Source organism: Sprattus sprattus (genome assembly GCF_963457725.1).
Source record: "Sprattus sprattus genome assembly, chromosome: 15".
Lineage (NCBI taxonomy): Eukaryota > Metazoa > Chordata > Actinopteri > Clupeiformes > Clupeidae > Sprattus > Sprattus sprattus.
In genome coordinates this window covers 11,525,918-11,537,399 of record NC_137913.1, presented here as the reverse complement: position 1 = coordinate 11,537,399, position 11,482 = coordinate 11,525,918, and the positions used below count along the sequence as shown (strand labels likewise).

The 11,482-nt window shown below is 37.6% G+C and overlaps 1 protein-coding gene and 2 long non-coding RNA genes across 3 annotated transcripts; all 3 read left to right on the top strand.

The window, feature by feature from the left end:
• The first annotated feature begins 411 nt into the window (after positions 1–411).
• On the top strand, positions 412–2,159 carry LOC308376505. Its single transcript, XR_013968916.1, has 3 exons — positions 412–555; positions 864–1,002; positions 2,046–2,159. It is a non-coding gene; the product is annotated as an uncharacterized lncRNA (long non-coding RNA).
• Positions 2,160–5,436: 3,277 nt separating this feature from the next.
• On the top strand, positions 5,437–7,976 carry LOC308376625. Its single transcript, XR_013968919.1, has 4 exons — positions 5,437–5,490; positions 5,961–6,158; positions 7,606–7,751; positions 7,840–7,976. It is a non-coding gene; the product is annotated as an uncharacterized lncRNA (long non-coding RNA).
• Positions 7,977–8,041: 65 nt separating this feature from the next.
• Positions 8,042–11,161, top strand: LOC308376124 (uncharacterized protein). Its single transcript, XM_080852390.1, has 8 exons — positions 8,042–8,197; positions 8,475–8,572; positions 8,744–8,880; positions 9,007–9,131; positions 9,920–10,065; positions 10,298–10,400; positions 10,569–10,711; positions 10,836–11,161. The coding sequence occupies exons 1-8, from the start codon at positions 8,129–8,131 to the stop codon at positions 10,945–10,947; spliced, it is 933 nt and encodes a 310-aa protein (XP_080708516.1). The 5' UTR covers positions 8,042–8,128; the 3' UTR covers positions 10,948–11,161.
• The last annotated feature ends 321 nt before the right edge of the window (positions 11,162–11,482 follow it).

The window sequence follows — 11,482 nt, the reverse complement described above, 5'->3', positions numbered from 1 at the left end:
GTACCTTTTTGTCAGTATGAGGTTATGGTTATTTATCATTTGCATATGCATGCATCTTCATCTCTTTTGGAAAAAAAAAACAGGATGTAGTCCATCAGGCTGCTATGCTATTTGTAACTGGTGCATCTATACACATCATTGAAATGGTTTACTGTGGTTTTTTTTTATTGCACAAGCTTAACTCATTTTGCCGCCGACCTTGAACTGGCAGAAGAGATATTTAATTTTTTATTTGGGACCTTTTATTTGGGATAAATAAAAATCTATTAAAACCTATTTGCTGATCAGTTGAACACACCTCCGTTTAGATTAATGTAATTAATTAAGTAATACTTGTACTGAATTACTATAGTGAAATATTTAAATTATATGATCAATTGATTTAATAACTGTATTTTCCCATTTAAGATCGCCCTTGTGGAAGGACTGTACCACCTTTTCAGGGAGCTATTACCTAGTCGCTCATCAAACACACTGAGTGACGTGATCATTGAAGACTGTGAGGTCTTTGAGTACTCCCCTGAATGCTGGGGCTACCTGTTGTCTCAATCTGAGGTACTCTCTCTCTTGCACGCTCCCTAGCACACAGTAGGCTTCACATGCTTTGCTTCCCAAAGTCAGGCCAGTTTGATGTTTTTGTTGTCATGTCAGGGCCCTGTCAACAAATGCGTAAAACACCTCAAATAAAGTATCAACATGTACAATAGAGTCAAAAACAACTATTACCCTTCAGATGTCAAAATTGTAGATCTACAAGTAATAATTTCCCAACATTACTGTTGTGTTTGTAAGTCAAGAGACATAGGATAACAAAAGTGTTGTAAGAGATGCTGATCTAATGATTGTCATGTATTTCCATCTAGAGTGAGAGCATTGAGCAGGAAAACTTTGCTCCAATGTTCTTGATTTGTCCCAGCACTGGGAAAAGGTTTTCAGAACCAGTGCGAGTTGCTAACCTACCAGACATTTGTGAACGATCTGTTGTTCTGCAGGCAATAGAAGGTAAATAACATTTAAAAATCTTCACTTTAGTCTAGACATGATCAAAACATTCACCTTCAGCTATTCGCATGGACTTCAGGCGACACACAAAGAAGTTAGGGAGATGGAAGTTTATTGGAATAGCCAAATGGGAACGCACAGAAGATTAGGATTAGAATCAACATGAGGCAGGAGCACTTCATGGAAGTAATGGACGCAGGGGCACCGGAGGAATCTAAGGAATGGAACGACCTGGAAGTCGCAGAGTGGCGGATTGGATGAATGGTCGATATGGCGATCCACCGGTCTAAAGCTTGGATTGTCAGGGTAGTAGTCCTTTGTGATGTGAGGTAGTGAAGGGGAGTGAAAGGTTTAAGTAGTGAGGTGACATGTGTGTGTACTCTGGAGTTGAAGTCAAGGGGGGCGTGGCAGGAGCAGCGTTCGGCTCTGGCCTGACGACTATAAGAACATCATTGTATTCTGGACAGCTTCAAAGGCACATAAACAAAATATGAAGATCACACCTCGTGTTAAAATAATAATTCAAGAAATTAAAACATTGCAAAGCAGTAGTATGTACCAGTGCTTTTCTTTTGATTTCTACATTTTGCTTAACAGATAGATGTCATGACATGTTAAGAATTTACATATGTAAGGGATAATGTATTGTCCGGCTGTCCAGACCGATAGTTAAAAAAATGCGAAAGGGTGCACGTCAGGCCACGGAGAGGTGCTCGGAGAGAGTTTGCCACGACGGAGAGGGCTTTCCGTGTCTCTGTAAAACAGCACAATACCTGGTGCCAATGACAGCAGCAAAAATCAAATTACAGACCTGCGAAAATTGGGGTGGCCCATTTAAATCAACTGAATTTTTTGGAACATTCTGAAGAGCCATATAATAATATCTAATTGTAGTATGTACTATTTTTTACGTAACAGATTGATATCACGGCATGTTAATAATTTACATATAATCAAAATGTAGTATGTACTCATTGCATCACTTGGATATTGTCTTTGGTGTTCTCATGAGATCAGTCTCTCATGCCTTTCTCTCTTTATAGACGGGGAAAAAATGTCAAACATCACCCTGCAAGACATGAGGCAGTCAATCAGGAGAGACACCTCCATGGAAAAAATTGTACTCAGCATTCCACCGATGATGAAGAGATTTCCCCTGTGGGTCTCCTATGGAGATGTGCCTGGTAGCAAGTATGTTGATTTGTGTTATGCGGTTAAAAGCTTATGTATGCGTGACCCTCAGATACTACTTTAACCATTCTATCTATTCTTAATCGCAAAGCTTTAATAACGCTCCTCACCAAAGAGATCAAATGGAAACCATTCATCAGGTCATTTGTTTCCTGTGACAAAGGTGTTTTGCGTGGTAATATTGCTGATTTGTTTTGTCTGGATTACTGTCAAACTGTAATTGCAGCTTTTTATAATGAGCCATTCATTTCAGTTAATGTTAAAGTGTTTTCACTCACAACTTAGTACAGTAGTCTTTAGTTTTGATGACTTCAACATTTCTTTTAACTGGAATCCTTTAGGACCTATCAAACCATTACTAAAGAACATCATGTGAACACACCGTGTATCTGTTTCTTTTGCAGCTTTAGGGTAACCCCTGAGTTGTCATTTTCTGAGATGAAAGAGGATTTGGTTTCATATAGACACTTGCAGGTCACTCCTCCACTGCAGGCATTGCATTTCTGTGTTGAAGCACCACGCCTGATGTACATCACAGAGAGTAGGTTGACTCCTCAGTTCTTTCCGATGAAAAGTATTGTATAGCTGCTAATTTGATAATTTGAATTTATGGTTATACAAAAGCTGCAGTGCTTTTATTTTTATCTTGTTTTTGAATTGCACTTGTCATTTCATTGGGTAAAATAATTTAAATGCTCAAGAATAAATGTGTGTGAATGTCTGCTCTTAATTATTGATATTAAAGAAATGAAAAAGCAGTTGCATGTAGATTTAGGACAGTGGTCACCAACCCGTCGGTGTCGATCTCAAGACCTTCGCTGTCGATCTCCAATTTTTTTTATTATAATTTTTTTTTAATTCGAACATTTTCTGAAGTGTCTTCTGAAATGTTTTCTTACGGACTTTGGAAGACCAACGTCAGAAAAGATCTGATTCATGAACGCCAGCCAACATTCTCCAACAAACGTCAACAAACACCAACAGTTGGGCCAGTGTGCGCCAGCAGTTGGTGTTTGTTGGTCACTGTCGGGTAGCCTATTGTCGGAAGAGTTTGTCATGTTCAGTCGGATTGGGTAAAGTTGCAGAATGTCTGCCCAATGAAGAGAGATTTCCAATATTCTGGCAGCTCATCTGACAGCTCGCAACTAGGCTCAACTCATGTGCATAACATCCTTGAGCTCTCTTGAATGTCGTTATGTTGGTTATCGGCCAGTGTGTTAAAAAAACGATATCCTAAGTCTATTTATAGATTAACGTTATGTATTAGCTTACCCAAACGAACGGTTTTCGAGACAGATATTTGTCTTTTAACTTCTACGGCTAGTTTTACACTGCAACGTGTTTCTAAATATAAATATTAATGTTTACGGTGACACGTTACATGAGTACATTTGCGCTTATGTTAGTTATCGGCCACTCCAACTTCGTTCCAATTTCCTTGTTGGTTTTCGAAATATTTATATGCACACATACTGTCGTATTAAAAGTTTTGGCACCCCTCTGAGGCTGCATTATAATTTACTCTGTCTTCACCAAAAAAAGATCACAGTGGTATATTATTCATTTTCTAGTTAACACTGAGTACTGAGGTGTTTTCCAAACAAAGATATTTAATGTAGCAGAATTTAGTTGTGTGAAATGAAATCAAATGTGAAAAATAGGCTGTGCAACTATTTAGGCATCTTAAAGGTGCGTTACGAATTAATAGCTATTCGCTAAAGGTATGCTAGCAGCTAAAACTAACGAAATCTCTTGAAATGTGCTGACTTTGACATTATGACAAACTAATTACTCAACGACTGTCCTTACACAGTCAAACAATAATCATGTGCAACACAAGACTAAGCAAGACGGCAAATAAGCTACTTACTAGATCGGCAGAAGTCAGGTCGGCGGGCATCAGCAGGCAAAACTACAGAAGGCAGTTATATGCCTATCGACCCTGCTATGCCATTGGCACGGACGCAATTCTCCATATTAAAAGTCATTGTAGCGCCCCAATTTTTTTAAGCTGTTATTTTAAGGTTAAACTGCTTATCCTAACCCTAATCCTGAAGCATAATTGTTGCATATTGTGCCTTTAATCATTTTCATGATTTGAATACCTGTAACCACTCGATACTGAATAATTGCAACACATAATTAGTCTGATTAGCTTGTTAAGTCTTCAATTCCATAGAAAGGTACATTTAATCATTAGAAAAACTATCTATGGTAGCCAATTGCAAAATATGCTTTTTCTTGACACTCCTCTGAAGAGTGGAAACATGGGGGCCTAAAAAAAATCTGTCAAATGATCTGAAAACAAAGATTGTTTAACATCGTGGTTAAGGGAAATTGATGTGACCAAGAACACACTAAATTACTTAATTTCAGTGCAACATAAAAAGGAAAATATTTGTTAACCGGCATTGTCACAGATGAAATCACCAAATCTAAGTAGCCTACATGAGCTGGCTTACTGACAGACACCTCACAGACTGCCTCAGACGGGCTGTCTGTGCTTACCTACGCACAAAAAACAGGAGTAAAAAAATCATGGGTTTAATACACTTCATGGACTTTGCATTGATATATGTGGTCTGGAGTGGTAGGTTGTGCCATGGTGCCTTGCCCTTCCATTGCTTTTTGCAGCTACATGAATGGGAAACATTTGTATTGATTGCTGCAAGTGCTATATGTCATCCATTTCCCATCACAGACAACCTTGGTGTGCATACTCAGAACTCCAAGGGAGGAATGATGAGAGTTTTTCTTTTCAATCCCCTCACTGGGAAACAAGAGGCCGTGGAGCTAGAGAAGCTGGCAAAACAGTAAGTATTAGTGATTCCTTTTGTTATGATTTTGTCTCAGTTGATCAAAATGATCAACAACAGTAAAGATCCAATACCAACTTTAACACAACTGTAAGACCACACTTGCTAACACTAAGCTAAATATTAGTTCCCATTACTAGCGCAATAACAGCAGTAGATTTTAATCATATAACATTTATTAATGCCAACTTTTCCAGTAATGGAAATGTTTATGCAGACAGTTAATTAATTCTAATAAGAACTGACCCTTTGTTCGGTTTCATCAAATGTGAAGGACTTATATCAACCTTGAAAATGGCTAACAATCTTGTACATTTACTCAAAAAATCAAGGAGAATCATTTGAATGTACATGATGTATGTATAAGACATGAATGCATTAAACAATTTCCATCGTGAAATCTTATAACATTTTCAGACTAGGAGATGAGAGGACGAACCAATCGGTCAGGACAACTAAAACCCCTAAAGAGGCAATAATGGTAATTTATTCTCTATTCTTTGCAATGTGCGTGCAACATTTGACATGTACTACTTTTAATAGGACGTTTGCAGGTTTGTGAGAAAAAACAACCAATCTCTCTAACAAACAGTTACTATATTATCAAAAAGGAACATTGAAAAAAAGATGTTTCCAAATGCTCCTATACATTTTAAACAAATGATGTAGGTACTTCCATGTATTCATTACAAATGTAGAGAAATGTGGAGAAACCCCTTAAAGATGTATAGAATGTGAAGGAATTTTGAGAAGCATGCTGTATTTTACCGTTCCTTCAGAATTACAGAAACTTTATATTTTAAATAAGAACTGCAAACTCAACCTTAAGTCTTCACCAATACTTTAGTAACCAAAGTAAGCGATGCCCTTTTGTTAGTTATATGACTTCTTTCATCTCAGTCCACTTCAATAAAAATACCAATATCATAATTAAAATTGTATTTGCTTTAGGTTCTTGTGGATACAAGTAGCTCTATGACAGAAGAATGCGACATCAACGTGTCAAAGCTCAGTGCTGTCAAGCAGCTGTTTGATGCCTTTGCAAACAGAAGCATGGCTTATAATTTCCCCCAATTAATCAGTCTGGTGACTTTTGGGGAAGGAGTCAAAATAATGCACAAGTTTACAGAAAACCTGGAGAAGTTCAAGGTGAGTAATATTGTATCCGTTCATTTAGGTGCCAAAATATAAAATAAGACGAAGTTAGAAATAATTATTTCTACTTAAAAATTAAACAAATTGTTGCTTGATAACTCCTTACTTTTAATCTTTCCTAGGCAGCAGTTACAAGCTTACAAAAACTGCAGCATTAGCTAGACTGCTTCTTCCCTAAATTCGTCTTCCACAATTTTCCGCTAACGAAATTTGATCAAGTAAACCATCCACAGGTTATACACTTTTACCCTACCTAATATCATACTTTACCAGCACCTATGGCGTCAGTTTATCTAGATAGATGTTAGATATGTTACCTACTGGCAAATAACAGCGACTTTGTCACGAGAACTGAATCTTTTTCCTGGAATAAATAAAGTGATTGTGGGTCAAATGCCACAATCACCATTAGTACTAAATCAAAACGTGTTTAATGGATACTGTTACTTCAGTTCGTTGTTAAGTATCAGTCTCTGTGGCGGCTCCTGAAAAAATTCACAAGGGGGGGCAATTTTTTGGGGATAATGATTAAGGCGACCCATTCAGTAGGTACACATGGCTACACATTAAATGATCCCACCTTTTCATTATCCACATGTCTCAAATGTTGTATGTATGATGTAACATAGCTTAACAGGGCACATGATGTCCAGTAACAACATAAAGAATGGGGCAACATTTAAGTCAAAACCAACAATATTTATTGACTGATCTTGAAAGTATTGGCTTACAAAAGCAAAATAAGTCATCACATAAAAAATAATTTAGTGTTAGTGGGAGAAGCGAATTGTGAAACACACTGTGAAACCTATGAAAAGTGACAGTGGTAGGCCGCGTTAGCCACTTCGCGACCGTGATTTCCAATTCTTGGATGTAGGATATCCCTCCCTTTGTAGAATTCTGTTGAATGGATACATTTGGTCTAGGAAGTCATAATGGTTTTGTTGTCAATTTATCTTCATTAGTACGCCAACTAAAAAGGAGTCTCTGTCAAAGAGCGAATCAAGATGTTGCAGTGAACAGGAGCCATCTTGACAGAATATGCCTCTGTCGAAGCTGATGGTCATATGCCAAGTGTGTACTGCACACAGTGTTAGAAAACTTTACTCCTTACTGTCTAGTAAATGTACAGTGTGAAAAGCAATCACACTGCTAATTACCTTACTTAGTTAACCTAGCTACTAATACTCGTCTCAGTTTACAAAATATAAAGTATCATAATAAATTAATTTAACCATCATTTAGGCATTTATTAATGAGTTAATGCACAATGCAGTTCAATACTGTTATTACTATCAAATCTATTTCTCCCAACACTAGTGTCACATAAGTGTTATCATCAAAAAGATGGTATTATTGAGCTATTCATAATTCATGACTCAGTGTATTAATATTGAGCTATTAATTAATAATATGATTTGCACTGTTCCACTTTCTTTAGGAACATGTGCACAGTCTTCAGGCATCTGGGTGTACACCTCTATATGATGCATTAGCTCGAAGTGCTTCTGAACTACGCAAAATTAAACAAAAATTCCCTGAGTGCCTTCTACGTGTCGTATGTTTAACAGATGGAATTGATGCCGGGTGAGTATTTGTTCAGGTCCCTTCTGTATTTCTGTTTACAATATTGTGTCAATGTTAAGATTTCAATTTAATTGGTTTCTCATGATAGGTCAAACAACACCCCTGTTCCTGTTGTGAACATGTTGTTGAATTCCAACATTGTTGTTGATAGCATCCTGGTCGGAGAAGTTGATGCAATGAACAATGTCCTGCATGGGATCAGCAATGTAACAGGCCTGTATCCTGTCCTGATTCATCTGAAATAGTTTTCTTTCCAATTGTATTCTAATTTTTGCTGTGTTCACAAAGCATTATGAAAGAACTGTGATTCCATTTCTATTTTAGGAGGTTGCTGTTTTAAACCAGACACAAGCAAAACTGCTCTGAAGCTCTTCGAAATGGAGACAGTCCTGTCACTGGAGAGCAGGGCACTCAAGCCAAAATCTTCATCAGCCATCCAGGATGAGGTAAATAGCCTTTTGAGCTCTAGCGAATAGAGCATACAACTGTGCTACATCAGAGAAATGGAAATAGTAATTTCCAGAAACAATATTCAAGCAGAGCTGCCTTCATGGTCATATAAGATACCCCAGAATTTGGAGATCATGGAAATATGCATTAATTAGCCATGATGACGTGACCATCAGTAACTATATATTCATAGGGTTAAGAGTTACTATATATTTATAGGGTTAAGGGTAACTATTCATAAGTTCAGTCTAAGTCCTATAACCCTTTTTACAGGATGAGTTAACAAGAATCTTTGCCACCCATGGCATTGATGAGGAACCACAGGTGAAATTGCCCCCAGGAGTAAAGAGTAAAGTGGTGATGACGGAGGAGTAAGATATTTATTTCAGTATTTCTGTAATTGTCCATAACTGCTGCAATTGTCAGTGTAATGACCTGTCTTAACTACTGAATTATTGTGTTCAGTATGATATTTGCCTAGCAGGAAGGTTTCAGTACAATCTTTGCGGTGTTTGTATTATTTAATTATTTTGTAATTGTAGTGCTTTGAAGAAAAAGATACTGGAATCAAAAACTACACGTTTCATGGAGAAGGACAGACGGATCATGGAGGAGCTGAAAAATCTCCACTGTGATCCTCATCCCTACTGTTCAGTCTTTCCTTCTGATGAAGACTTCAGTAAGTGATGTTTGGATTATTTTAGATAGACGTAATGGGCACCAGAAGTCAAAAAAAGAAATAGTGTACTAATACCTTATTTTATGTGTTCTACTGATCTTGTGACATCCTCTAAAACCCTTGCAGCATTTTGGAAGATGCTCATGCAGGGCCCTCCCGAGACTCCATATGAGAAGGGAGTATTTGAACTCTACTGTCAGTTTGGAGAAGCCTACCCAGTGAAGCCTCCTCTTGTACGCTTCATCACACCTGTATCCTTCTGACTACAGATTTAAAAGTGTTGAGGTCAGACCAGACTGTGCATATAGTGCCATTTTAATGACAGTTAAAAGGTGTTATGTAAGGGACAATGCACAGCCCGCCGGTCAGTATCCGAAAATAAATCCCGCCGGGATGAACAGGACCCCAACGCGAGTCTTGTTTCGTCCTGAAAGGAATTTATTTCCGATACTGACCAGAGGACTATACATTGTCCTGCTTATTATATGGTTACTTCCCAAAATGATTCCTCCAACCTAATACTTGCTGAATTCAAGTTAGAATGAATGTTAGTATTGTTAAGTGGACAAACTATTTGCGGAATGATTTGAAAGCGTCGGGGTTGCCTATTCAAATCAATTAACTCTTTGCAACATTCTGAAGAGCCTTATAATAGATTACAGCAAATGCTTAATTTGTCATGCTGTCAAGCCTGGTTGATAATATGCAAGAAGGATATTTCCTTCTCCACTAAAACAATTGTTCTATTAATACAATTTTTGGATGCTGATTTGTTCCTCCTCCTGAAAACATCTGTCAGTGAGATAATGCTTGACACCTATGGTAGATGACCAGATTTCTGTGACAAAATCCGGGGACATTTTCAGTTCAGACACCTCCAAAACAGTGTAATATTTGTATCTTTGTAAACGAAAACGGGCACTGTCCCCGGAAACCGAGGACGTCTGGTCACCTTAACCTATGGTCATAGTTTATTGATCTACTTTGTCAGAAGCAATGAATGTAAAATGTCACACAAGTCTCCTTAACGATTGTGAAGGTGTACCACTGCAATGTGAACAATGTTGGACGAATCTGCCACAACATATTTGATCGTAATTACTCTGCTAATGTCACCATGAGAGAGATCCTGAATGCAGTGTATGGCCTCCTTATAGCCCCAGAGCCTGATGATCCTTTAGACAGGTGAGCACAAAAGGATACTCAGGTAGCATAGATTACAGTAACACACTTGCAACTTTTTTTAACTAACATAAGTGAGTTCAAAGATTAAGTATAGTTCAACTAGAGAATAGTATGGTACAGTATAAAGCACCAAGGGATGTCTAGTCATTCTGTACATGACTGATTGTATTTATAGATCAGAAGGGTTGTTTGCAAATGATCCACTGATAGAGATGCTATCGTTATGTTTCAGTGTCTTAGCGGAAGAGTTTATGTCCAGCACAAGCAAGTACAAAGAAGAGGCCCAGAAAAACACAGAAGCCACTGCAAATACATCGATGCATGACATGGAAAAGGTAAACATCATTGTGTTTTCACCTCACAGATTACCTTTGTGTCAAGAATATTTATAGACAGTTGGTGAAGAGTACAGTGCTTTGTATTTTAACTTTGCTTGTATGTGCAGCTTTCATCTATAAAAATCAGCAATGTGAATGTGTTTAACCTAATTGAATGTCTTTCAGAAATTGCTGGGTTCAGATCCTCAAAAGTCATTTGTGCCCCCTCACTTGATATGTCCACTGACAAAGAAGATGTTTGTTGAGCCTGTAAAGACAACCTATGGTACTGCCTATGAGAGAGGAGCAATCGAAAATTACCTTAAGGAGTAAGTAATATACATGAGGTCACATGCACAGTTAATTTTTCCCCCTGTAAAGATGCAATGGGCTAGCTTGTCTTTTTAAATATTAGCCACATATACCAATGATAACTATTTGTATTTATAACAGAACCAAAACTGACCCCCAACATGGTGGTCCTCTCGACGAAAACTGCCTGAAGCCAGATGAAGACCTGAAGCGTCTGGTGAAAAGTTATCGAGCTAAACAAATTGAGAATTGAGAAACATGGGTGTGAAGGGTCAAATAATGTTGATGGTCGTTCTAGAGGTTGACCTCAATCAATGATAACTGAGAATAACTGCCTTTTCAATTACACCTCTCATTCACCAGATCCTGAATGAAAACAATAAACTTAGAGCTGTAATTTTTTACACATTTAACACAAATTAACAAACATATTTTTTGATAATTAATAATCATTCTATAATATAGTAATACATACAAATGATATTATTTGAAAATGACAGCATACACTGAAATCACCTATGCATTCACATAACTCAACACTTAGATCATAAAAACGTATTAGTCAACTTTCTTGGGTAGTGGGAGGGAAGTATTTCTAAGTAATTTGATTGTATTTTGGATTGTATAAGCCTGTGATAGGCACGTGAAGGGTATTGATTGTATAAGCGTGTGGTAGGCAGGTGTAGGGTATTGATTGTAAAAACCCTGTGGTAGGCAGGTGTAGGGTATTGATTGAAGTTGTAACTTTACATAGGCAATCTTGCAGTTGGCTAATTTAGGCATCTTCA